Below are 25,583 nucleotides of genomic sequence, written 5' to 3' on the forward strand. Positions count from 1 at the left end.
ATGCTCTTTTTAGTCTTTCACTAACATTGTAATCCGGCTAGTAATCCCAAATGTTGGAGAAATTTACCAGAAATCAGATTTTTTTTAGATAACTGTCAGTGAACTACCTTTTTTTCTTCTCTATCCTACGTAATTATTCCCCAAACCTGGTTATCATCATATTTTCTATTTCTGTAAGCCTGTAAAAATGTCTTCCAGTCCGTCTACAGCAACGTCTGTCTTTAATGGCAAAACAGCAAAGATTCCAAGAAGAGTCATAAAAAGAAATCACAGACAGCCATAACAATAACGGCAGACACGTGAATGATATGTAGAAAATCATAAAATGTGTTGCTGATTTATCCAAACCTCTGCATTCCACGGGAAAGATGAGCGACATAACGATGCTATCTATACCCTCAGCAGGGTGCTCGCATCAGGCTGTGTAATTAAGGCGGAGGAAATTGGCGTTCCCAAATGGATCACCATAGAACGGCAATTTGTTTCCAACAGCGCCGAATTATCCTGTTAAATGGTGGACTGCCTCCAAAAGCTGAATTTGGGAGTCAGCTCGTTTTGGAAAGACAAGATCTACGACGAGGAAGAGTGCTTCGTTTTACTTGGCCTGCAGCCTCCCAGACAAATAATGTTGTAAAAATAACATTCATAATTTTGCTCTGTGGGAATTCAAATCAAAACAAAGCTTTATTACCTTAAACAAATGAAACTATTGGACACATTTATATGACAACGTTTTGAATTGGGGAGTATTACCCTTAGGACATTTGGTTTTTATAAGTAAGTAGAATTATAGCGTCTGTTCAGACTCATCATTTAAAAAGACTAACTTTTAACCTCCACGGTTATTTGAGGTCATTCGCAGCTTTGACCAATAGCCATGTGTCTATGTCGGGCCATAAAGCTGTTTGACCTCTGAACTTCATGAGGACTGCCAGATGAAGATCTTCCGCAGCGATACACTCCTAACAGAGCACGAAAAAACAACAATAAAGCTGCCCCTGATTATTCAGATCGCAAAGTAGCTGTCTTTAAACTTGTAACACATTTTTAAAAAAGCCCCCATCCCACTCATAAATCCCTTCTGAGGAAAGCTGAGAATCACCAAGTGTGACGAGGACTTGGGTCCAGCTCCAACTCTAATTTATCACTTCACTTTCTAGCGCCATTCCTGCCCCTAAGGAAGCATGACTTCATAGCCAAAGCACTGACTCTGCAGGAGATCAGGTCAGAGGCTGCTTTTCCTCCCCCTAACCCTCCCATCCTGCATGCCCTTCCTCTCAGGGTCGTCCTCACTTATTGCTCGAACAGATTTCACCCCACTGCCAGCTGATATGTTAGTTTGCAGGGTTTCTTGTCTGTGTGTTAGTACAAGAGCGTCTGTACATCTGCACGTCTGTCAGTGTGTGTGAGAAGTAAATGTGTGTTAGCGGGCTTGAAGGAATGTGAGCATGTGTAGAGGGTCTGGCAGACTCAACCGACACATTGCACGCCACTTAATACACACATCCACACACACTTTGCATGTCTCCAAAGTAGGGCTTAACGACATTGTTTTCTGCATGTCCGACACATATTAACTTCATATTTAAACCCTGCACACACTGCTCTAATCTCTCTAAGACAAACCTGATTTCACACTCTTGGATGTGCAGTAAAACACCTCACTGCGCTCCAAACACACACACACACATTTTCTGAGTGGTCTGTAACGAAGCCCAGCAGACAGAGGCTCGGCAGCCAGGATTTAATCCTGAGAAACCCTGTGACCTGCTGGCGTTAGAGCAGGCCAGACACTGTACACACTAATATTACACTGGCTACAGTACCGCTGGATCTCGTGAGACAAGGGTGGAACCATTACATTTGGGAAAGAGCCGAGCACTCGGATGAGTCTGGAACGAAAGTGCTCAGTGTAACAGGCAGAACCGTTTCATTATTAGTTGTGGCGAGGACTGCGAGTCAAGAATATTTTCAATTAGTCTGCCATTTATTTTCTGGGTTTATGGATTAACCTTAAAATGGCAGAAAATTACCAAAACGTTACTTTCTCAAAGTCAAAGGGAGATGTCTTAATATGTCTTCTCTTGTCAGCTTTAAACCCAAAGATATTCACTTTTATATGAGAAAAAAACAAGAAATCTTAAAGGGCCCATGTCATGCTTTTCTGGTTATCACCCGTCCCCTTGTGTGTTATGTAGCTTTTTCTGCATGTTAACGGTCTGCAGAGTCACAAACCCTCAAAGTACACCCTGTAGCGAGTAAAACTCTAACACAGAAAATACCTGTCTATGCTGCGCCAGAACGCCTCGTTGGACATTTCTCTTTTTCCATTGTTTACTTCTTGGGTATAGTGACGTAACGGCCGTTACATTGAGTCCGCGGAGCCGTTACGTTTGGACCAATCCGCGGACTTCCTCACACACACACACTCGGCGGGACGTTGCGAGGCTCGCTGCTGCGAGGAGCGGGACAGTGTGAGCCGGCTCACTGGTGTGGGGTCGGCGAGACAGCGAGACACAGCGGAACTCAGCCTGGGCACACACACAAACTCCCAGCCAGGCTGCGGGTGTGTGTGTGTTTCGGGCTGGGTTTCGCTGTGTCTCGCAGGCGGCCACTGGGCTCACAGGGAGGGGGGGGGGAGGGTGTAGGAGCTCCAACAAGCCATTTAGGACAGAGAGTGAATACACAGACTATACAGAGATGCTGTATGAGAAACCAATGAGAGTTTGGAACATTGCACAATATAAATCTATTCTAGTAGACCTCAACAATGGAATTATGATCAGTAGAAATGGCCATGACATGGGACCTTTAACATTTGAGAGGCCATTTTTGAATGAGAAATTACTTTACGATTATTGTAATAGAGAGCGTTTCTTTCTGTTGATTTGCAAATTGATGAGTAAATATCGAAGCAGCTATAGTTTGGACCTTTCATCTAATAGTCCAAGTGAACTTTCCCACAGATCTAGGGATCTTTTGAGAAACTGGACTCCACAGACAGGGTCTAATCTAATTCATCAGGATTATTTTACTCCCCAAAAGTCCCTGACTGAGGCGTACTACTTTCCAGTTTAGGAACTTTGCAGTGGAACATTTCTGTTTGTTGGAGTACTCACAATTTGGCTTCACTTGCCATTTCTTACAAATCTGCATCAGAGAGCAACTGGCAGGGTGCCTTGACAATGGCAAATGCAAGTATAAAACATCCAGTTCTTTTCCATTCAACGAATGGATATTGCAAATATTAGGTTTACATAAGACACAGAGAAAAGGCACATACAACTTTAGAAGCTGGAACAAGGGACGGTTTGCTTTCTTAGTTCAATAATGAAAAGCTGCTGCAGACCAACTAATCAAGTAATGGAATACATATACAGCATTTTTTAGGTCGGTGGATGTGTGTGATTGCTTCCTATTCGAGGAAGTTTCAGTTACTGTAGGTGTGATCGATGAATAGTTACTGACCTCCTCCTCCTGCTCCACAGCTGGAAGAGAGCTGGCCGCTCGAGCAGGTACACATGTTGGGTCTGGAGCAGAAACCATCACCACAGGAATTCCTGCAAATGGCTGGAGAGAGGAGACGAGGATTTAATAGATTCATTTATTTGTGTGTCCTCAGCCCCTACACAAAAAGCCGTGTTTCCATTCAATGATCAAGCAACCTTTAATCAACTTTTGCAATGTCGCCAAATAAAAAGAAATGCAAATTAGGCCTGTTTCCATCAACTGAGTAGTGCGGACAATCTTGGCGAAAGAAACCAAACAAGTTTAATTATCTTCAAGAGAAAAATGGAGAGTCTGACCATTTTGTTTTTTGTCAATTGGTATTAGTCATTTCTACGATATTGGAAAACTCAAAGAAGAGGTCAAAACCAGAAACAGTTAATCAGTCATGTGAGTTACATTTTCAAAACTTCACAATTAGATTAAGCAAATTAGCTAGCATAAAAACATTTCCCGACAATTTAGGACGTTTTATGGAATTTTCAAGTTTTTATACAGCTTTTCTAATGGAATACTTAAAAATGTGAATAAAAACAAGTGATTGGAAACATGGCTAATGACACAAACAGCATTATCCCACCCTTGTATGTGATTTTTTTCTTCTACTATGCTTTGTATTAAAGAGGATTTAAGGATGGATGAACTTACGGACGATACACTGGTTCCCTCCCGGCAGAGTCTTCCAGCCGGGGCAGCAGTACGAGTGGAAGCGAGAGCCACAAACATTGGGCCTGACGGAGACACACAAAAACAAAATACACACAAATTCAATACATTACATTACATGTTACTTGTTAGGCGCTTTTATCCAAAGCGATTTACATACATGCAGTACTGTGGACAATCCCCACAGGAGCAATTTGGGGTGAAGTGTCTCAGGGACACAACGACATGCTGACTGCAGAGAGACTCGAACTTGCTATCCCCTGTTCAGACCACTATACCACTGAGCCACAGCCTCACTATACTCACCCAGACCTCCCAAACATATTTGAGTAAAAGCCCTAAACAAATGCACGGTAGAGTTACTTTCTGAGCTGCATGGCCTTGGCTTTTAAGTAAACAAAACAAACTTTGATATGAAGCCTCCTCAAGAGATGGATATGAAAGGAAAGGAATGTGAGGGGCCTATCATATGAGGAGCAGCATTTTCTTTTTATTCACAGATGGATTTAAGGACAGGATGTATAAAATCCTCCTTTCCCCCAAATTCCACGCCTGTTCTCTGTAAAATATCCAAATGCAGCATTCCCATACTGGAGCTTGCAGAGGCCCTTGACCCCGTTTCACAGATGTAAGACTCATCATAGCTTATGAAGCGCTTGATTAGCATGACAGGTTAGCCACAAGGATTTCCTCTGAGATGGTTAAACCACATCTAGCAGTCCCACACACACACACACACACACACACACACACACACACACACACACACCACACACACACACACACACACACACACACACACAACACACACACAACACACACACACACACACACACACACAACACAACACACACACACACACACACACACACACACACACACACACACACACACCACACACACCACACACACACGCGCGCGCACACGCGCGCACACACACACAGCTGCCTGACCAACGAATGCCCAGTTTTGATCTACCGGGAATAATTACACAACTACTTTTAACCAGGTTTATTTAGGAACAGAGGAAAAGTCCCAACATGCTCCAATCCCAAAGCAAAAATCCACATAATATAAGGAAGTGTGTGTGAGTCAGCGCTGCATGAAGCTGTTTAACAAGCTGAAGGGATTCCAACTGTGTGGTGATAATAATGATACCCTTAGTGACCTTTCAAAGCGCATAATGGCGGCTGTGGTCCTCTGTGTGTTGGTGGTTACTTGTTTGCATTTGCCCATGGCAGGACTGAGATTTGAGGGACCACAACTTTGGATAAAGTCTGATCCAGATGCTCATGGTAAAGTCGTTTGCAACAGGGATCATGGAAATCATTTACGACAGTTTAAAGTGATGCTAGATTACCCTGTGTGTTTTTAAAATGATGAAGAACTAGAAAGGCAACTATTTATCAAGCCTTTATAAGGGTATATGGTTTATTTTAAAGAGACAGTGCTTATTTATAAAATGGTGGGAATAAGGGCAGTGTTAGCTAGTTAGCTCTTTTCTGTTGTCCCTCAGTAGTTGAAAGCACAGACGTTAGGAATAAAAAAGCTACAAATACAATAAACTAACACTCTTTAACTTCATATTCCCTATTTTATAACACAAGAAGACTTTTCCTCAAGAAGTATATTGACTTAGACATTTTCTATGAAGCAAGAGAGCTAGAGGAATGAGTACTAAAGTGAGTTAGCATTTCCTGTTTCTGGGTTTTGGGGTCAGTGTTTATTTTATATAAAGGAGGCCTGAAATGAAATCTCTGGGTAGCACAAGCTAGAGACATCTAAAGTGTTGTTCTATGACATAACATATGTTGTATGTATAAAAGACGAATGATAACAATTTTTTATTTAACCTTTATTTAACCAGATAGATAAAATCTCATTTACAATGCTGAGCCGGCCAAGAAGGCAGCAACGTTACACATAACACAAACATGTAAAATACAGAGAACACAACTAAGAAAACAAAAGACGAAAAAGCAGTCACTACATTGAGCACATACGACAGTAAGAAAGGCACTACTTATTACTGCAAGAGCAGCTGATGGTAAGGACTTCAGACAACTTCAATTTAAAACAGGCTATTGAGACAACTGCCGTCAGTTTGAGGCTTGATTGAAGGTCATTCCAAGGACCATAAAAAAAAAGACTCCTTTTTCAGTCCGAACGGCAGGAACCTGGACCCGTATCCAGGCACTGGTTCTGAGGTTGTAAGAGTTACAAACTGGAACAAATCTGGCACATACAGTATGTACAGTGGAAGCGTACCTTTATATATTATAGAAGTGTCTATAAAACCTCATCATGGCTAACATTAGCCGCCTTTAGCTTAGCGACAGTGACTTACTTCTGGCAAGTCTATTTGTAGTGTGAATTTGTGAAGATTACGGTGCTGGACAAAACTTGTAAGGATCACAAACTGCTGCTTTCCAAATATAATTGTTTATCTTCTGTTATACTCCAAAATCCCAAAGCCATTGTGTTTTTATCGGGGGAACGAGTGTAACGTTAACGTGAGAAAACACGTCATCCCAGCAGCACTTTATTAGACCCTCCATGCCTGTAAAATTCCCTCATCATTCAAACTCCATGTTTCCTGTTTTATAACACAGGCTGTCCGTCAAACATTTGAAGTCTGAAGCCTAACATAGGAGACATCATCTGAGTTATTATTTCAGACTCTGCAAAGATCCCTCCAGAGCCACGTTAGACATTTTACAACTGTTTTCACAGCCTCACTACAACTAAACTGACCTGTATGTAGAAAAGAAAGTCTGAGCTTTAAGTTGAATTTGCAGCCCAAAGAAGGAGAGGAGGATTCTTAGCCCTGATGAACTTCTCAAGTTCTGTGTGAAACCGATGACCTTCCTCTCCTCCTCAGCAGACGTATCGACAGAAGCCCCGGGGCTGTCACCAGGGAGATGACAGCTGGGCTTTGAATCTCTGATGGATGGAGAGCAGAGCTCACTTCCAATCACATTACCAGATGGCACCGAGAGACAGAGGGACGCACAAACAGGTGGGCAAGCAGACAGCAGATATTTACACAGGTAGAGTTTAAAAATAAAACAGGAAGACGGGAGATCCACAGAGGGTTTGTTTTAGAAAGTGTGAAGAGCGTTATGGTTGCTAAACTTAAAAACAGAGTGAAGGAGAAGAGTGTGGCGATGCAGCCAATAGTCATCTTATTTTACACTTAAAGTCTATCAAGAGAAAAGTATTACATCCCCTTTCCTGTACTGTGTTACTGTATATAGGTTTTTGCTTAAATCATTTGTCTACTTTTTGAACATAGTGACATCACCATGTAACACTTACATGCTTCTATTGGATAGTGCTCCAATTAGGGCTGCTCAATTATGGCAAAAATCATGATCTCGATTATTTGGGTCAATAATTGTAATTGCGATTATTAAACTTTGACTTTGAAAACATCCATTTATTGAAAAATAAATATGTGAACAGTATGTTTTTAACAGTTGATTAGCCTGAACTTTAAGTAGAATTCAACTGAAAAACCCAAAAATAAATAAATTAATAATATTAATTTAAAAAAATCGTTTTATTTCGATTACGTTGTTTTCGTAATCGTTGCAAGCCATAATCGTAATCGCGATTAAAATACGATGAATTGAGCAGCCCTAGCTCCAATCCATTGTACGTGATAGGCTAAGGGGCGGGACATCTTGAAGCGGTTGATCAATCACAACAGAGCCGACCAGCTAACCAATCAGAGCAGACTGGGCTCTGGTTTCAGACAGAGGGTGAAAAGAGGTGCTGCAGCATAGGCATAATAAATACTCACATGAAAATGAAAATGAGTATAATAGGGCCTCAAGTCGGAGCCCTAAACAAGTATAAGATTGTTGGCAGTGTTACAGAGGAGGACAGTAAATAACTAAATATTATGTGTAAAGACATGGATGGTATGAGGGGGGTGGGAAGATGGGACGGTGGGAAAAGAAACAAGGGATCAGTGGGAGGGAAAACAAACAAGCTTGTGTTGAGAAGAGGAGGAAGCAGGAAAAAGGAGTGGGGAGAGGAGATATGGAAACGAAAAAAGAGAGAACAGTAAAAGCAAGAAGAGGCCAGACCCTTAGTGGGGGTTGAATTTCTGGGGCAAAAACTGAGCTCCGAGAAAAACTTGAGAAATGCATGGAGCGGCATTCCAGCACTTAATGAGCAGTGAACCCTACGTCTTCCCCGGTCTATTTCTCCATGAAGCGCTGCAGGTTTTCCACTGTTACAGACCGAGGGGATGTCAATATATGAAGGACTATTGGGGTTTGACCCTGAGGTGCTCTGGTTTGTTATTCTTCCTCCCTCTCAGCCTTTCCTCCAGGTCAACGCCTGGTCTCAGAGAGGAGGCTTTAGAGGATGAACTGAAGTAATACAGAATGAAAGACAGCCATAAAAAAATGAGTTTAAGCCCCAGGGGTTTTCCTCAATATATGAAATGTCCCACTGTTCTCAGAGCTCAATCTAAAGGAGATTAACTCTTCTCTGGCCATGTCGCCGCCTTTGAAGCTGCCTCCCGGCCCGTGGATCGCTCGTTAACTGCCATTAATAGTAATAAAAGGAAAATGGCTGCCACCTCATCCAGGGGGAAATATGAAGAATGAGAGACAAAAGGAAAGTGGAGTCATACTTCAAAGGGGGGAGGGGAATAGGATTTAGGGACATGAAGCACGCCAAATAACCACGTAAGGTATCAACATGTGCATTACTCTGTAGTTGATAGAGGGCATCTGATAGAAACTATTTGATCAATTAACGATTCAGTCATTTTTTTAACTTTTGGACGGTTGACATTTAGCCAGGAAGATCAATATGTCTCGTTGAAATGTTTTAGACATGTCGCATTTTATTGACAGAACAATGAATCAACTAATCATAAATAACAAACGGCATTTGAATTAATTGTGAAAATAAAAGCTACATTTGAGCTCTACATCATTTGTTGAAGAGTATTGAGTTTTTCTGTGGATTTCATTTTTTCGAATGTGAGACTTTGCAGCTACTCTTTGTCATATAACAGTTAACTAAATAACTTTACGTTTTGGACTATTGTAGAGACATAAGGAAGGCAACATGAACATGTCACATTATAATAGCTAAGGAGCTCACATTTCTTCTGGTGTAAAGCAATACGTTTTGGTGGTTTCTTCAGGTTTTTTTCCCAAACATTAACAACATTTGCAGCAATAAAAGTCAACAAGTCCTGCAGCTATAGCCTGCGGTCGTCTTGCCATGCAGGAATCCACAGGGGTCAAAGGTCAGGACAGTTTAGATCAAACTGCCACCGATGACGGGGAGCATCGGGCAGGCATGGAAAACGACTTCAGACGGTCTCTCTCCATAAACACTGAGCAGAAGTTCACAGTTGATGCAGGTCAGGTGTCTGTCTGTGTGTGTGTGTGGTGTGTGTGTGTGTGTGTGTGTGTGTGTGTGTGTGTGTGTGTGTGTGTGTGTGTGTGTGTGTGTGTGTGTGTGTGTGTGTGTGTGTGTGTTTGTGTGTGTGTGTGTGTGTGTGGTCACAGGTCATAAGCCTGGTATCTGACCCTTCTCTGGAAAACTTTACGTAATGCAGCCTGAAGCAACACCTGGGTCTGTAGCTATCAGATCAGAGTGGGGACGATCAGGGAATGTACAGACACTACAGATGACGATGAGGCTCTTACACACCAATCAGAGGTGAGTTTTACTAACAACAACAACAACAACAACAACAACAACAACAACAACAACTATAAACACTTTAAAGTGTTGTTTTCAAAGGGTTAAACAAGCATTTATGGGAACATGTATGTGAAGGATACAGGCCTCACAACCAACCACACATCCTAAAGGTTATGCTTTTAACAACATACATACACAGAGACATTTTTTAAACAACTTTATTTTACTAGATTGAGTGCACACAATCTTGTTTAAAATAGTGATTGTTAATTGTGTGGTGTGGTACTCCTATTGTCAGTGTGTTGCAGCTCACCTTGCTCCTGGCAAAAGGCTGAACTGATGAACACCACCTAGATGCATAGCCTAATTGGACTGTGCCATTCCCCTAAAACCTTGAGGGGTGTTTAAAGAGGCGACTTAATCTAAGCCTCCCAGTCTTCTCTCCACTGCACTCAACAATGGACTGGCCCGCATTGGCATACACTCCTGCAGTGTGGAGAGGAAGGCTGGGTGTGTGTGGGTTGCTCTTGGGAAGAAAAGCTCTCATTTAGGTGAAGTTTTTGTTTATTAATTAATGAATGGCGGTGTGTGGCGCAGTGGGTTGTGCAGGTGCAAACCCCACTGCAGTCAGCATGTCGTTGTGTCCCTGAAACACTTCACCCCAAACTGCTCCTGTGGGGATTGCCCACAGTATTGAGTATGTAAGTCGCTTTGGATAAAAGCGTCTAACAAGTAACATGTAATGTAATGTAATGAATGCTAGATTCTATCTGTTTATATTATAAGGAATTCAAAAATGCTTCATCCTAATTGATTTTGTTGCCCATCCTAAAAACTGTATATGTATTTTGGGTAAATATGAAATCCTTATTTTTTCCTCCTCTACCTGCATTGCTAGTTTTTGCGTACCCTGGTCCTTCACAATGTACAAAAGTGTTACGGCAACATTTTAAATCTCAATTTATATAGTTTTAGAGTGACTGTCTTTTGACATTTAAAGACCTTGAACTTTAAGAAAGTAGGATGGAAATGTTTCCATATGTGTTATTATATGCCAAATGATGAATAGACAATAGACAAAGAATCAGTAGACTAATCACAAGTATACATAATTGTTGGTTGCAGCAATAAATGAGTGACAGATGGCTGGCAGAAACGTACAGTAAATTACTAAATACTCTCATGATGTGCGTTGGTCAACCAAGCAGTGAGAAATATATGTTTATAGTTTGTGTCATGCAATAAGCTCATGCAATGCCTTTACATGCAAGAGCAAGATGTTTGTTTATTGGTTGGATCTCAATGTGGCCAATCAAATGTGGTGAGTAAACTGATATTACAGCACGTTATTAACACACCACACGCCAATCAGCTGTCCCAGATAATCCAGTCTTTACAGCTCAGTCTTAGCCTGCACGTACAGTAGGCAAAAATGCAGACACATAAAAAACCTGAAATGGAACCTAATGCACATAAAACAGAAAGGGAAACTGGCAACTCATCACAAAAAGTCCTAAATTCTTCCTTTTGAGGGTGTTTTTTCCCTTCCTTTGTCCTCATATACTTTAAAGGTGGCTAGGGTTAGGGTTTGATTTGATTTGATATACTTTATTAATCCCCGTGGGGAAATTGTTTCTCTGCATTTGACCCATCCTAGTGTTAGGAGCAGTGGGCTGCCATTTTGAACAGCGCCCGGGGAGCAGTGTAGGGAACGGTGCCTTGCTCAGGGACACCTCTGTAGCACTTGGTCTTGCCGGGACTTGAACTAGTGACCTTCCAGTTGCCAAGCCAAGTCCCTATCGACTTCGCCACCACCGCCCCAAAGGGTTTGATCTGTCGCATCCATTGTCTTAAACTTAAATAAGACAGATTGTGTATAGAGGACCCCATCCAGGCCATCCGGGTGGTACTGACGTTATCCTGAAAGGGACTTCAGTGTCTGAAAGTAATTCTCTGCTTTGGGGCTGATTGTCTGCCAAGTTATCCAGAGCTGAGTAAAGCTGGGCCAAGCTGGCCTCAGTTAATAAGGTTGGTGGTTTCAGGAGAAGAAGAAAAAGAGAACTTGGCTGGATTGTTTAACTCTAGCATACAAAAGATCTTGTTAAACTAAAAGCATTCAACTTTTAGTTTGTGGTAGGGATGCATAATTAATCGAAGTTTCATTGAAAAGGCATTATGGGCAATTTTTGGTAAAGACAAATATGTGAGAATGTGAAGCTGCAGAGAAGTCCCGACCAACAAGAGGTATTATACAGACTTAAAAATAATCCTTGTTTGGTACAGTTCCTCAGAGTAATCCCACTATGTGTAAACGTTGTGAAAAATAGAGACTTCTATCTTGAACAACACAAGGTGTGTGTGGTTGATTTACCAGCTATAAAACTCACAAGGAAAAGCAGCATTGGAAACTTGCAACCTAGTAACACATAATTGTAAGCGTGAAGGTAAAACCTCTCGGTAATTGCTAGTGTTTAATCCAAAGACCATGGCAAATGATGTCCTTAGAGACCTCTACACCAGGATCATTTGAATATATTTTTCAAAGATAAGTGAAATAATGTTTCGAAAAGGATCATCCATCTAATATTGCGAAACATATTGCAATATCAGCCAAAACAATGGCAATTAGTTATGTTTTCCAAATCGTACTGCCAAATCGCCCTGACATTTTTTGGGTCGAAAAATGCTTTTTGCTGTTAACTTAAATTTGGAAAGAGACGTCTGACACTCAGCAGATACACAAGGCGAACACTTGAATAGCCATTATTTAAACTAATGGCCTAAAAGTCGCAAAAATTCGCTAAAAGTCAAATCCAGAGTTATTTTCCCTCGTCAAATCATCTGGCTGAGCCGAGATTGGCCGTGACCGAGCACATTGGAGTCGGGCTTCAAATAAATTCAAGTGTGCATGCTTTAAGTTGATGTAGAAGATTGCTACTAGATCCAGGACGTTTTCTTTTCTAAAGAGTCAGGCCGTTTTGGCTTCACCACTGAGCAACCTTTCTAGAAATGAATGGGGACCTGCCTCCCACGCTGTATCCAGTTCTCTTTAAACATCCAGGGTGCAGCCCTAGTTTGTAGGGCTTTCAAAATGTAAGAGTCCTGCCTCAAGCTTTTCTTTCTTTTCTATCTTTGTTTTTAGCCGTTAGAATGTTATGAATGAGAATATAGGGAGAAGTGACCTGTGGTGTTACACATTAAACACACAACGTCTAATCCTCCTTATTGACGCCATACTAATCAACTCGCGGGAGAAATCTAACGCCAATTCAGCAAGGAGCCAAGAGGAAGACACGCCCCTCGTCGATGCAACCAATGAGAAGAGGACTACTGAATGATATATATTAGAATATATGGGGAGACACGGTCTCTCTCTTCTCCTGCCCACAGCTGTGAACACTTTTTGTTAGATCCACTACAACGCTACTTTATTAAATATTCTTTAAACTTCCTGACCTTGTCTCCTTTTCTTTAAAATACTCCTGGACTTTGAACAAAAATACATTTACAGCAACCATACATTCAATCGCCCTTCATCAAACCCAGGCCAGCACTGCAGCTTCAGGTCGGATCAGATACCGCCCTGGAGTGGACCGGTGCCAGGCTGCAGTGTGCGGAGGGAGCCAATAAATCAGAGTCAGCCAGCATCAGAGCCAGAGCCACCAGAGACGGAGCAGGGGATATGGAGCTCCAGCCAGTAAATAAACACTGCACCAGCAGCCCAAGGCCAGCGTAATGACCATCATTAACCTCAGCTCCCTCCATCTCCCACACAGAGGAGCTGAGAAGCCCACACTGAGGCTCTGATAGTCCACTGTGATCCCTGCAGCTCTTACATAAAAGCATTATCATGTAGAACAAGCCTTGCTTTTAGCATGGATTATAGTGTGATGGGTTAAGAGCTGCAACTAACCCTAACCCTAATTTCATACCTGGGCGATTTACAAAGTTTGACTACTTTCCTAACAAATAATCACACACACACACACACACACACACACACACACACAACACACACACACACACACACAACACACACACACACCACACACACACACACACACACACACACACACACACACACACACACACACACACACACACACACACACACACACACACACACACACACACACACACACCCACACACACACACACACACACACACACACACACACACACACACACCATGTATACATCACTTCAGGGGACATTACATTGACTTACATGCATTTCCTGGAGGCTTATCCTAACCTTAACCATAACCAACACATGCCTAACCCTAACCAAGTCTTCACCCTAAAATTAATGATTCCCCTCATGGGGACCTCCATTTTGTCCCCATAAGGGAGGCGAGTCCCCACATGTGACTATGTAAACAGATTTAGGTCCCCACAAGTATAGTAATGCTAGGCCACACACACACACACACACACACACACACACACACACACACACACACCACACACACACACACACACACACACACCACACACACACACACACACACACACACACACACACACACACACAGATTGGTAGGTCAGTGTTAACTATTCCTAACCAGGAAACCTTGAACCCTAACCTTAATTTCAAACCTGGGCGATTAATAAAGTATGACTTCTTCGCCTTTTCACAATTGGTTTATAGATTCATCGTTTAATCGTCATTATATTTTGTTTCAATTTAAGAATAATAAACAATTAATGATAGAGCAACATGCTTGCTAAAGCATTATTTACATTGGCCATTTGTGTTTAAATATTACAATAACACAAGCCAAGAGTTATTTGCAAACTAGTGGACATCTTGAGCAAGGTATTTTCTAAGAGTGAAACATGTTCATCCCAGTCTTCAAATTGTATTATCAGCCCAAAACCCAAATATACTCACTTTAATGTGACATAAACCAGAGAAAAGCAGGAAAGCTTCACAAATTAGAGGCTATCAACAGCAATATCTGACATTTTTGCTTGAAAAACCACTTTAGTGATTCATCTATTATCAAAATAGTTTCTGTTTTCTATCAATAGACCAATTGTTGCGGCTCTAGTCGGGGTGAATGAGTTGTAGTAACTGTAACACAGCCAGTGTAAGAAACATTTGGCTCTGATTACACGAAGCCAAACACTTTCTCATCGTGTGATTTCTTCACCCGATGGCTTCTGTCCAGCTCTCAGATGAATAATGCTCACTTTGCTGATGACTAATTTTAACCGAATCCAGATTAACTGTGATCTTTTTCAGGCAACGATACTCAAACAGTAACTGAAAATAAAACCAACACATTACAGCCATTTGGTTTGGCCTGCCATCATGGGAGCTTTCAATTCAAGTGACAGTTACCAGGCAACACCTAGAAAACCCATGAAAATAATCAAACATTTTATAAAATAACATACTCATTCTGGCCTGAAGCCCAACATCCAAACAGAGTTTTTTTTAATCCTTAACATACCCTACATTTCAAAGATATTGTGTCACCTATCACGTATTTACTACAGAACTATCACAACAAGAGCATTTCATTTCTTACACGCCACTGTTTCCAGAACTTAACAATGTAGTGGAAAAAGTCTGCAGGCTTTTTGTTGCAAGTTCTCAGGAAATCACACTCAACTTGAGGGAAATAATGTGCTATTGTGCAAGGTCTCGCTGGCCAATCCGTGAATGTGAGATATTGTTCAGACGGATTATATGTAAGGTTTGAAGTTCAATGCCAATAAACTCATTCATGGTTCAATGAACACACAAAATGACTCACGGTGGCTGTACAATAGACTTTAGTGAAGAAAATGTTAAGGGACCACCAAGTTTTTATAAAATGTCCCCCTCTGTCTCGAGGGAGGATTTTCTTTGGACAAATGCCTTCTATATTAACCAAAAATGAGTGACAAGGCAGACAAATGTATTTCTTTTAAGCAGTGGGGGTTCTCACTGAGTATGTTTTTAGAGAAAACACCAGTTCTGGGACTGTGTTGCATTACCCTTCACTAAGACATAACTGAAAACACTTTTACTTGATATATGTCTCTTTATCTCTCTTATCCAATCTCCTCTTCATCTCATCTATAATTTCCGCATGTGCTTTCTTTCTTTAATACTTGTCCTGCTCTGTGTTCTCCTCTCTGCTGCTTTGTCACCTACAGCAGTGAAACAAATGCCCCTTTTCATACCCCCCTTGGGTGATACGAATACCTCATTTCCTGTGGCTTGGCACCGGGGGAAACCATAAGCTGGGACAGATGGGAGTCTGATTGGAATAACTGATGCAGACACTGAAAAACGGGCCCCAACAAAACATCCTTTGTTTTTCAAGAAGTGGCGAAATATACAGTGAAAACTCTCTCCTGCGCCGACTTACGTCCCACACCCAGAGTCATGGTGTTTGGGTAACAAAGTGGGGGGCTGAAGCTTGGGAGAGGTGATCGCTGGAGGTAATTTGACTGGATACTCAAATGAACAACACCTTAAAAGGCTATTCTGCTCATTTTCAGGTTCATATTTGTATGTAGTGCCCAGTGGCGGCCGGCCCATAGGGGCGCTAGGGGCGCCGCCCCACCTCTTCCCACATTCAAAAAAAAAATTTAAAAAAAAAATTAAATTAAAAAAATATATATTTAAAAAATATATATATTTTATATTTTTATTTGTAATGAACAAGGTAAATATCATACAATTGGTATCAGTAAAATGTATAATCTACAATAAAATCTCGATTAAAATTGTGTTACGATGTCTAAAGTTACTGATAAGTCACATGTTTCCTGCCTGGCCTTGCCCGTGGCATTGGTTTATCATTACCGGGCGCCGTGCAAGGAGCCCCCGAGCCAAACAGCAGCAACCAGCACGTTGCAAAAGTCTCAATAGTAAACTGTGCCGCCGAAACATAATTTCAGCCAATCAGCGCCGTCAAATATTTTGGTCACGAGGGCGCTCACGTTGGCGCCCACGTTGCTTACGTGACGTGAGTTGTTTTTTAGACTCGTGAGTGACCAAGGTGACGCAGTATTTAGAATGGTGTGCAGGTGGAGTCGCCGGACCTCGGTCCGCACCCAATTCCGTGCAAGAGCTACTCTCCAATCCTTTCCAAAGGAGAAGTTTGGGAGATAAATTGATACTTAAAGACCTTGGACCGGACCAACCCGATTTGTATATATCACAGCAAGCTCGTGAAAAAAACAAAACGTATCAATGAAGCTAGCTGGATGCAAACGATGCAAACAGGTAAATGCTATCTTTTGTTTCCCATGCTTGCTCTTCAAACAGCCGGGCGGGGACAGATACGATCTGTTCAGAAACTAGTTAAAGTTAAACAAGTACAAACCACAGACTGTCTGTGTCATGGAGAATACAGTCGCTGGTTTATTTATGTCTGTATAGGCCGTTGTTGTGAGTGTGGACGGTCGGAACATATAACGTTAGCTTAGCCAAGCTCCATTCAGAAAACAAGCATTCTAAAAGGTTTTTCGCCTGCCGTCTGTCTGCAGACTTGTCAAAGCATTAATTCATGGTTTTTACTAACCGGTATCAGTATGTTGTTACGTCGGCATAATTTAGAAACGTGTATTACAATTTAATCACGGTAAAATATGTTCATTTTGTTGTAGTTGTAGCTCCCTAGCCAGCGCGTCTTGTTTGAATGATGCGAGTAAACACAGCTGGCAGCCGCGGTGAAACTCGAGCGACTAGAGCGATGCGATAGGAGCCTTCACGGCCCGTCCACACAGCGGCGTGCGTTGAAGCTTCCAACGCTTCTGCCCATTCACTTTGAATGGGGTGACGTCACTTTTAGCCGAACTGCATTTTGGGAAGCGACGTGGAGCGTTGCTGGCGTCAAAAGTTGAGCAATGTTCAACTTTTGACGCCTCGACGGAGGCGTCAGCCAATGAAATCCCGTTTATGCCACTACAATCGCTAGCCAATCAAACCGCGTGTATGCTGGGAGAGACTACGCAGGTCATTTCCTCATATTCAAAAAAATTTAGCGAAAATTCATTGTAGCGGTAGTGAATCACCCGGTGCTGTATGATCAGTCTCTGTTCATCTACCGGGATACAAACCGGAGGAGCGAGGCATGGAGGGAGGTGGCAGAGACAGTGGGTGAAACTGGTAGGTTTTCGCCTGTTTGGGGATTTTGTATCCAGTTTACTTCGTTTTAACATTGCTATTGCTTTGTATGTCGGGGGCGGGAGATTCATGTGATTGGTTGTTGGTCGTGTTGGTCGCAAAAAATCCCCAAGCTTCAGATACGCCCACCTCCAAGCGTCAACGCACGCTGCTGTGTGGACGCTCCGTTAGAGCGAAGCGAATATTCGCATCGCGTCCGGTGTGAACGCAGCATTAAAGCGAGCTCCGCGCTGCACTGGAAACGCGCCATTACATCACCAGAAGTCCTAATTTAAGGGGTCATTTCTCCCAAAAAAAATGTGTTTACTCACTATATCAAAAGCCCCACCAAAAATATTTTCCACCAGCCGCCACTGGTAGTGCCTCTACTGGGACATGTCTCCATGCTTTAATGTTCACAAAACTATTTTTCTCATACTGCCTGTCCTGCAGCACCTCTTTTCACCATCTGTCTGAAACCAGAGCCCAGTCTGCTCTTTTGTGATTGGTCAGCCGCTTAGAGATGTCCCGCCCCCTTAGCCTATCACGTACAATGTGTTTGAGCGCTAGCCAATAGAAACGCGCGTGTTACGTAGTGGTGTCACAGACAAAGGAGTTTGGGGGAGGGGGCCAACTTTAGGATTTAAGCCTTTGCAGACCATTTACATGCACACAAGCCTTTATAACACACTACAGGAAAGGGAAATCATAATAAGGCCTCTTTTACAACTTGCTCATGTATGATCATATGTACACACACAACATATCTCTGCCTTAACCTTAAACACCAGGGCCTAAAATCTCCCCTCCTGCAGTCCTTTCTCCAGCTTCACTAATACACTCAGTGGAATTTGGGTCATACTCACTGGTCATCCACTCATGAGATGTAAAGGAGGCTGAAAAGGTCCATTTGCTGTGAATACACTGGGAGATTTCAATGTGGCCCGTTAAGGTTGAACATGTGCTGTTTTTGGGGAAACAATGTGGTAGTATTCAGCAGCATAATTTGGTATAAGTCGGGCTTGGCCCCAGCCCAGAAAGCACAGCAGTTGAAAGAAAGCTGCCAGAGAAAGAAGGCAGGCAGAGGAAAGACATTGATATTTTGAACTTTCTCCAGATACTGTTGCGAATGCTCCCAGTTGTGTACGCAAAAGCAAACGTTATGCACTATTCTTCTTTTTAGTACTTGATTTTATGAATGATAAAAATGCCAAGGAGAGTCATTCCTGCCTTTCGCCATCAAACACTTTAAAAACTGGACTTCACCATCAAGAAAACAATTTTTTACACCGTGCAATTCAGTGTTAATATATTTAATATTGTTTTAATTGTTCTTGTTAAAACAAATGGTTTGTACTTTTATGCTATGTAATTTTTTACTTTCAATGTTTAAAAAGGAATGTGTTACTATTTGTTTTTTATAAATACTATTCTAAAATGGAGCAACTGTTATTGAATACAAAAAAAATATTCTGATGAAGCTGAATATAGTATAATAAGAATGAATCCAAACTCTGTTATGTGTCTCATTTGGGATTCGTCCCACACACACAGAGATGGCGGTCCTTACCCTCTCAGAGTCTCCTGGCCGCGGCGTCTGACCCGCTGCACCTCTCTCTGGTCCTCGGTGCCGGTGAAGCGGCTCGCTTGGTGCTGTCCTGTCCCGGGAGTTTCACCCCAACACAAGTGGAACGACCCGACACACATGGCCGCCCATCCCAGCAGCACCTGGACCAGCTTCCCTGATGCCATCGGTCCGTCTGGCTATCCCTCCAAAACGCAGTTACCTCCCTGTTACCTCGCACTCTCTCTGGCTCGCCGTTCACCGTGTGGACCCAGGCTGAGGAGTCTAGACCGGGATCTAGATCAGAAGTCCTGGTGTGCACTCCAAAGCAGGGGCTAGGCAGAGAGAAGATAGGAGATTAGAAACACATTAAAGGTCCCCTATTATACTGTTTTTCATCAATATATCACAGGTCTCAGATATATACAAAACCTGTCTCTGATTGGCTGAAACACCAAACAGATCATTGCAGCATTACCCATAATCCCCTCTGTTTCAGCCCTGTTTCCAAAGTGCTGATTCTCTGTCTGTTACTTTAGATGAAAATAAGGAGCCCCTCCCCACGCCCCTCTGAGAGAGATTTGGTTACAAAGAACACAATGGTGCTCTAGGAGGAGATTCAGGTGATAAGGGGGGGGGGGTTACCTTGGTTGGTGATTGGCTAATGGTTACACAAGACAAAAAATCGTTGTGACATCATAAAGTGGCCAACATCTGATCAGCTCATTTTCCGACAGGTTTTTATAGAAATGGATCAGGACAAAAAGAGAGAGAATCTTTGTTCCTGAAACTTTCAGAGTCTCTTTCCACAGAGGGGACACATGTTGATGAAGAAGAGACATGAAGAAGAGGGGACACATGTTGATGTAGAAGAGACATGAAGAAGAGGGGACACATGTTGATGAAGAAGAGACATGGAGAAGAGGGGACACATGTTGATGTAGAAGAGACATGAAGAAGAGGGGACACATGTTGATGTAGAAGAGAGATGAAGAAGAGGGGGACACATGTTGATGTAGAAGAGACATGAAGAAGAGGGGACACATGTTGATGAAGAAGAGACATGAAGAAGAGGGGACACATGTTGATGTAGAAGAGACATGAAGAAGAGGGGACACATGTTGATGAAGAAGAGACATGGAGAAGAGGGGACACATGTTGATGTAGAAGAGACATGAAGAAGAGGGGACACATGTTGATGAAGAAGAGACATGGAGAAGAGGGGACACATGTTGATGAAGAAGAGACATGAAGAAGAGGGGACACATGTTGATGAAGAAGAGACATGAAGAAGAGGGGACACATGTTTGATGAAGAAGAGACATGGAGAAGAGGGGGACACATGTTGATGTAGAAGAGACATGAAGAAGAGGGGACACATGTTGACGTAGAAGAGACATGGAGAAGAGGGGACAATGTTGACGTAGAAGAGACATGAAGAAGAGGGGACACATGTTGATGTAGAAGAAACATGAAGAAGAGGGGACACGTGTTGATGTAGAAGAGACATGAAGAAGAGGGGACACATGTTGATGTAGAAGAGACATGAAGAAGAGGGGACACATGTTGATGAAGAAGAGACATGGAGAAGCGGGGACACATGTTGATGTAGAAGAGACATGAAGAAGAGGGGACACATGCTGATGTAGAAGAGACATGAAGAAGAGGGGACACATGTTGATGTAGAAGAGACATGAAGAAGAGGGGACACATGTTGATGTAGAAGAGACATGAAGAAGAGGGGACACATGTTGATGAAGAAGAGACATGGAGAAGAGGGGACACATGTTGATGTAGAAGAGACATGGAGAAGAGGGGACACATGTTGACGTAGAAGAGACATGGAGAAGAGGGACACATGTTGACGTAGAAGAGACATGAAGAAGAGGGGACACATGTTGATGTAGAAGAGACATGAAGAAGAGGGGACACATGTTGATGTAGAAGACACATGAAGAAGAGGGGACACATGTTGATGTAGAAGAGACATGAAGAAGAGGGGACACATGTTGATGTAGAAGAGACATGAAGAAGAGGATTTTGCATAATAGGTCAACTTTAAAATACAGAGAGACTCATCAAAGGAGGTCCAGTGGTTCAGCTCATCGATTTTTTTTATTTAGTCTGAGATGTTCATATGAGGATATGGATCGATCCACTGACCCTCTGATTGACAGACACCCATTTTCTCTCCGAGCCACAGCAGACTGGCTTCTAAATTATTCTAAAAAAACGTTTCCAACTAGGATATGTCATGTGAACGACCCCTTGAGTCACAACAACTACTTTCCAAAGTTAGCCAAGCTTTTGGTGCACATTTCAGATACGATCTGATCCGTTTCCTCTGTGTTTTGTTGTCACAGAAAAACCAGAAATATTCTGATAAATAAAATAAGCCTACAACACATTTTCTTTGAAGTTTCCATGTTGTTTCCATATTTCGAGGCTCCATTCATTTTGTAATGCCTGGAAGATGCTTAAATCCTTAAGTCATATGGTGTGTTGTTGTTGTTGTTGTTGTAATTTAATTATGTTGGTTATACTGTACACATGACCTCTATTGCACGTCCATCCGTCCTGGGATCTCCATGTATTTCATATTCTCCTAAAAGCTCTTAAAGGGTTTTCCTTAAAGCTTTTTGGCTGAGCTGGTAGCTAGTTTCTATGCAACACATGATTTCTGTGTGGTATAAATAGTTTAGGTTGACAGGAGGCTTACGGTTATTGTAACAAAAGTATAATCGACCTGTCCACATATCTGCAGAGTTATCCCCTTTATCCCTGGTTGGGAATCATTGATCTTACAAATCATGTTTAACCATAGGATACAGCTTCAACCATTCTCATACATTTCCTGAGCTTTGAAAAATCTATGAACAAGACATCTTGCCATTCTGTTGTGAAATGGTTTCCAAAGGAATTATCCACTGATTTGATTTATCTGTTTGTGACAAGCTCGGTGGTTATTTTTAGAAAAGAGAAAACATGAGTTGTGAGGTGAATAAAGAAGAGCATGCAAGGAAATCGTAGAAACACGTTAAACCCTGAGTTCCAACAATCTGTTTTCCCTATAGCACTTCAAAGCCGTGCCATAAGTGGTTTATCACTGCACAGACTCCACATACTGTATGTAGTGACTGCACTACACAGAGAGAAGTCGTAAAGTGATTACACAGACATGTTCAATGTCAGAGACCCGGAGCTGTTGAATATGTTGTGTTTTTTTACATTAAAAGGGATGTGAATGCAAATAAAAATCATCTCAACTCCCGAAAGCTGTTTTAAACTGAAACATGTCTACATAGTGAGTTGTTTTTGGCCTCTTTGGGCCTCTGAAAAACATATTTAATACAGGAAAAAAGGGGCAAAGCTCTCATCTCATAGGTGCAAACTGTTACCACGGGCCATAAAGAGGCATTGCTTGAATTTAAAGGGTCAGAAGCCAAACATGTTGGGGATCCCTGCCCTAAATCACACATGTTTGCCTAGAGTACATGTGTCAAACTCAAGGCCCGGGGGCCAAATCAGGCCCTTGGTGGATTTAATTTCGGCCCGCAGGATCATTTTAAATTCCTATTAGATCTGGCCCGCCGGTATATTGCACGCACACCTTCACTCCATCCTGAGGGTCTCCTCAGCTCAGAGCCTGAGCCCAAACATTGATGACCTTGCACCCAAGAGGAGATGCCAAGTATCTGAACTAGCATCACAGAGCAGCACACTGAGTTTAATGGATGCTTCCTTCTGCACTTTCTCTCAGGACAACAGGGCATGTTTGGTTTTCTCTTTGAGGGAAATAGTTTTGTTGAAGCTGTTGTTGGCCTGTGGGAAAATGTAATCATAAGAAATGACTCTGGAAAAGCTGCAGATAGAGCCATAAGAAATGAATGCAACTGATTATTTAATGTTTAATGTTGTTTTTATAGGCAATCATTTAAGCTTTCTTAGTTCCAGGTTTAATATGTGCAATAAGTTCATTTCAATAAGTTCTGCAATAAACATTGAACCAGTCCGGCCCTCGACTAGTACCCTTTTTTTTATTTTGGCCCACTGTGTATTTGAGTTTGACACCCCTGGCCTAGAGGGAGCCAGAGAGGGAGTTAAGTGGTGAGGTAAAGATGATCAATCAAACAAAAAATGTCCCTAACCAACGATCTGAGAAAACAACAACCAAATACACAACCTGAAAGGCACTAATTTAATTGCTCCTATTATTTTTCATGATTTATGGAGTTTGGGTTTATTTGCTAACCCCAAACATAGTTTATATAGACCTACAAGCTTTTCTTGAGTCTGTTAACCTGGAAAAACATTCATCTGAATGAAACAGCCTTCAGGTTTATTGTCTCTTCTCTACCTCATTATGAACCACTATATAACTGTGGGCCCCTAGTGATATATAACCTCAGCCAAGGGGCCAACCACACTAGTCTATATATCTGGGGTGGACGCAGAAAAAAGATAATAAATAAGGCCCCTCATCCTGCTGATTCAGTTTTATTTTAGAGGGAGATGACAGATAGAGGATTGTCTTACTCCAACATACAGAGAAAAGACAGAAGTGATGCAAGACTAGACAAGACGTGGTAATTAAGAGATAATTAAGTTGCATGTCATTATCCCAAAAAGTACTTAATTGTGCCTCTATCTCAAATCTCGCTCAACTTTCTAATCACTGCAATCATACACAATTAATGAGAGTTGTAATATAGTAGATAGACGTTGCCAATTAAGCTTCAAATGGAGTTATTAAAAGAAAAAAGTCCACTGAAGAGAAAAAAGTTGGCAGCAGAAGGAGAAGTGAATGTAGGCGGGATCAATGCGGAACAAAAGAAATGCCTGATCAATTACAGACAGCTCTCCTCACAGTGCTGTCAGAAAAAGGCAGGTAAAGCCTCCAGTCTGCAGAATCTGGTCATCAACTCATCCCCAAATCTCACTAACAAACCATCCATTGTAATCGAAGAGTGACTTGAAAATCCCATCTGTATTTAACATGCTTAAAGGAAGATTAGGAGATGCAAAAGTGTGTTGCAGTTACTGAAAATGCAATATTTAGAAACACACGTCATGCCCTTACAGTCATAAAGTGCAGCTACTACATTGGAAAAGGATACAAAATGTAAATCGATCTCAAAATGACAAAAATACACATTTTCTATATATTTGTTGCAGTATTTCTCTGCAGCTCCGCGCGACTTTATGAATGAATAAAACGCAACATCAGCTTCTCCAGCGGAACCGAGAGTAAAACCGAAATGGGAAATAAGTCATTGCATTTTTTACCGAATTTTCTTTCCACGAAAGCTAATTCCAAACTCCAACATGAGAGCAATGAAACAGTAGAACGTGACTAGTCTATCGGGGATTTCTTTTGCACCATGCATTTGCTAAAAAAGCCGGTAAAAGTGCAACTCCACCCGCTTATTAACAACTTTTCATCCACCTCCCTGCATCTGAACCTCCTAATAAGACCCTTACCTCTCCAAAACAGACATGCATAGAGAGATAATCCCCGCTTAACCACGGGCTCCTGGAACAATAGTCACAATCAAAGCCATTGATAACAGTAATGTAAGGCTCACAATACCTTGCAACAAAGCGGAGTGCCTCGGCGTCGAGGAGCCCAGAGTCGGAATTTTTGGGAGAGGATATGTGCCCCAGAATGGAATATTGAACTATAGCCTTGTGAGAAAAAGGGAAAAGTTAGGGAAATGCCCTGTTTGGGAAGAGGGGAGGGGACACAGGCAGAGACAGGGGGAGAGAGAGGGGGTAGGAACGGACTGCAGGACAAACCCACATTCCTCAAGACTCCTACAGTTGTTATAACAGGGGCCAAGCAGCTAAACTCCACACTGAGGCTAACAGGTTTCACTATCATCACCCTGCAACAAAAACCTTCAGGCTACTTCAGTGAGGAGATAAGGCTCTCACCGGAGGAGAGGATCTTTGATGCCTCCTTAGAAGCATCCATGCTGTGGAGACATAATGAAAACAGGGTACCTAACATTATTGTGAGGGGAACAGGTCATGATGAGTAATTAAATGTGAGGTGTAC

The 25,583-nt window shown here is 42.1% G+C and overlaps 1 protein-coding gene across 1 annotated transcript in view; it reads right to left on the minus strand.

Annotated features, from left to right (window-relative positions):
* LOC117547213 (fibrillin-2-like) overlaps positions 1-25,273 on the minus strand; it is a gene marked incomplete at its 3' end in the record, with an annotated part of 67,518 nt that extends 42,245 nt beyond the window's left edge. The window contains 4 exon segments of the mRNA XM_034217785.1: positions 3,469-3,570; positions 4,156-4,238; positions 19,532-19,860; positions 25,116-25,273. Of these exon segments, the coding sequence (XP_034073676.1) occupies positions 3,469-3,570; positions 4,156-4,238; positions 19,532-19,713 (367 nt within the window). The 5' untranslated portion in view covers positions 19,714-19,860; positions 25,116-25,273.
* Between the last annotated feature and the right edge of the window lie 310 nt (positions 25,274-25,583).

The sequence above is a fragment of the Gymnodraco acuticeps genome, unplaced genomic scaffold, assembly GCF_902827175.1.
Source record: "Gymnodraco acuticeps unplaced genomic scaffold, fGymAcu1.1, whole genome shotgun sequence".
Classification (NCBI taxonomy): Eukaryota; Metazoa; Chordata; class Actinopteri; order Perciformes; family Bathydraconidae; genus Gymnodraco; species Gymnodraco acuticeps.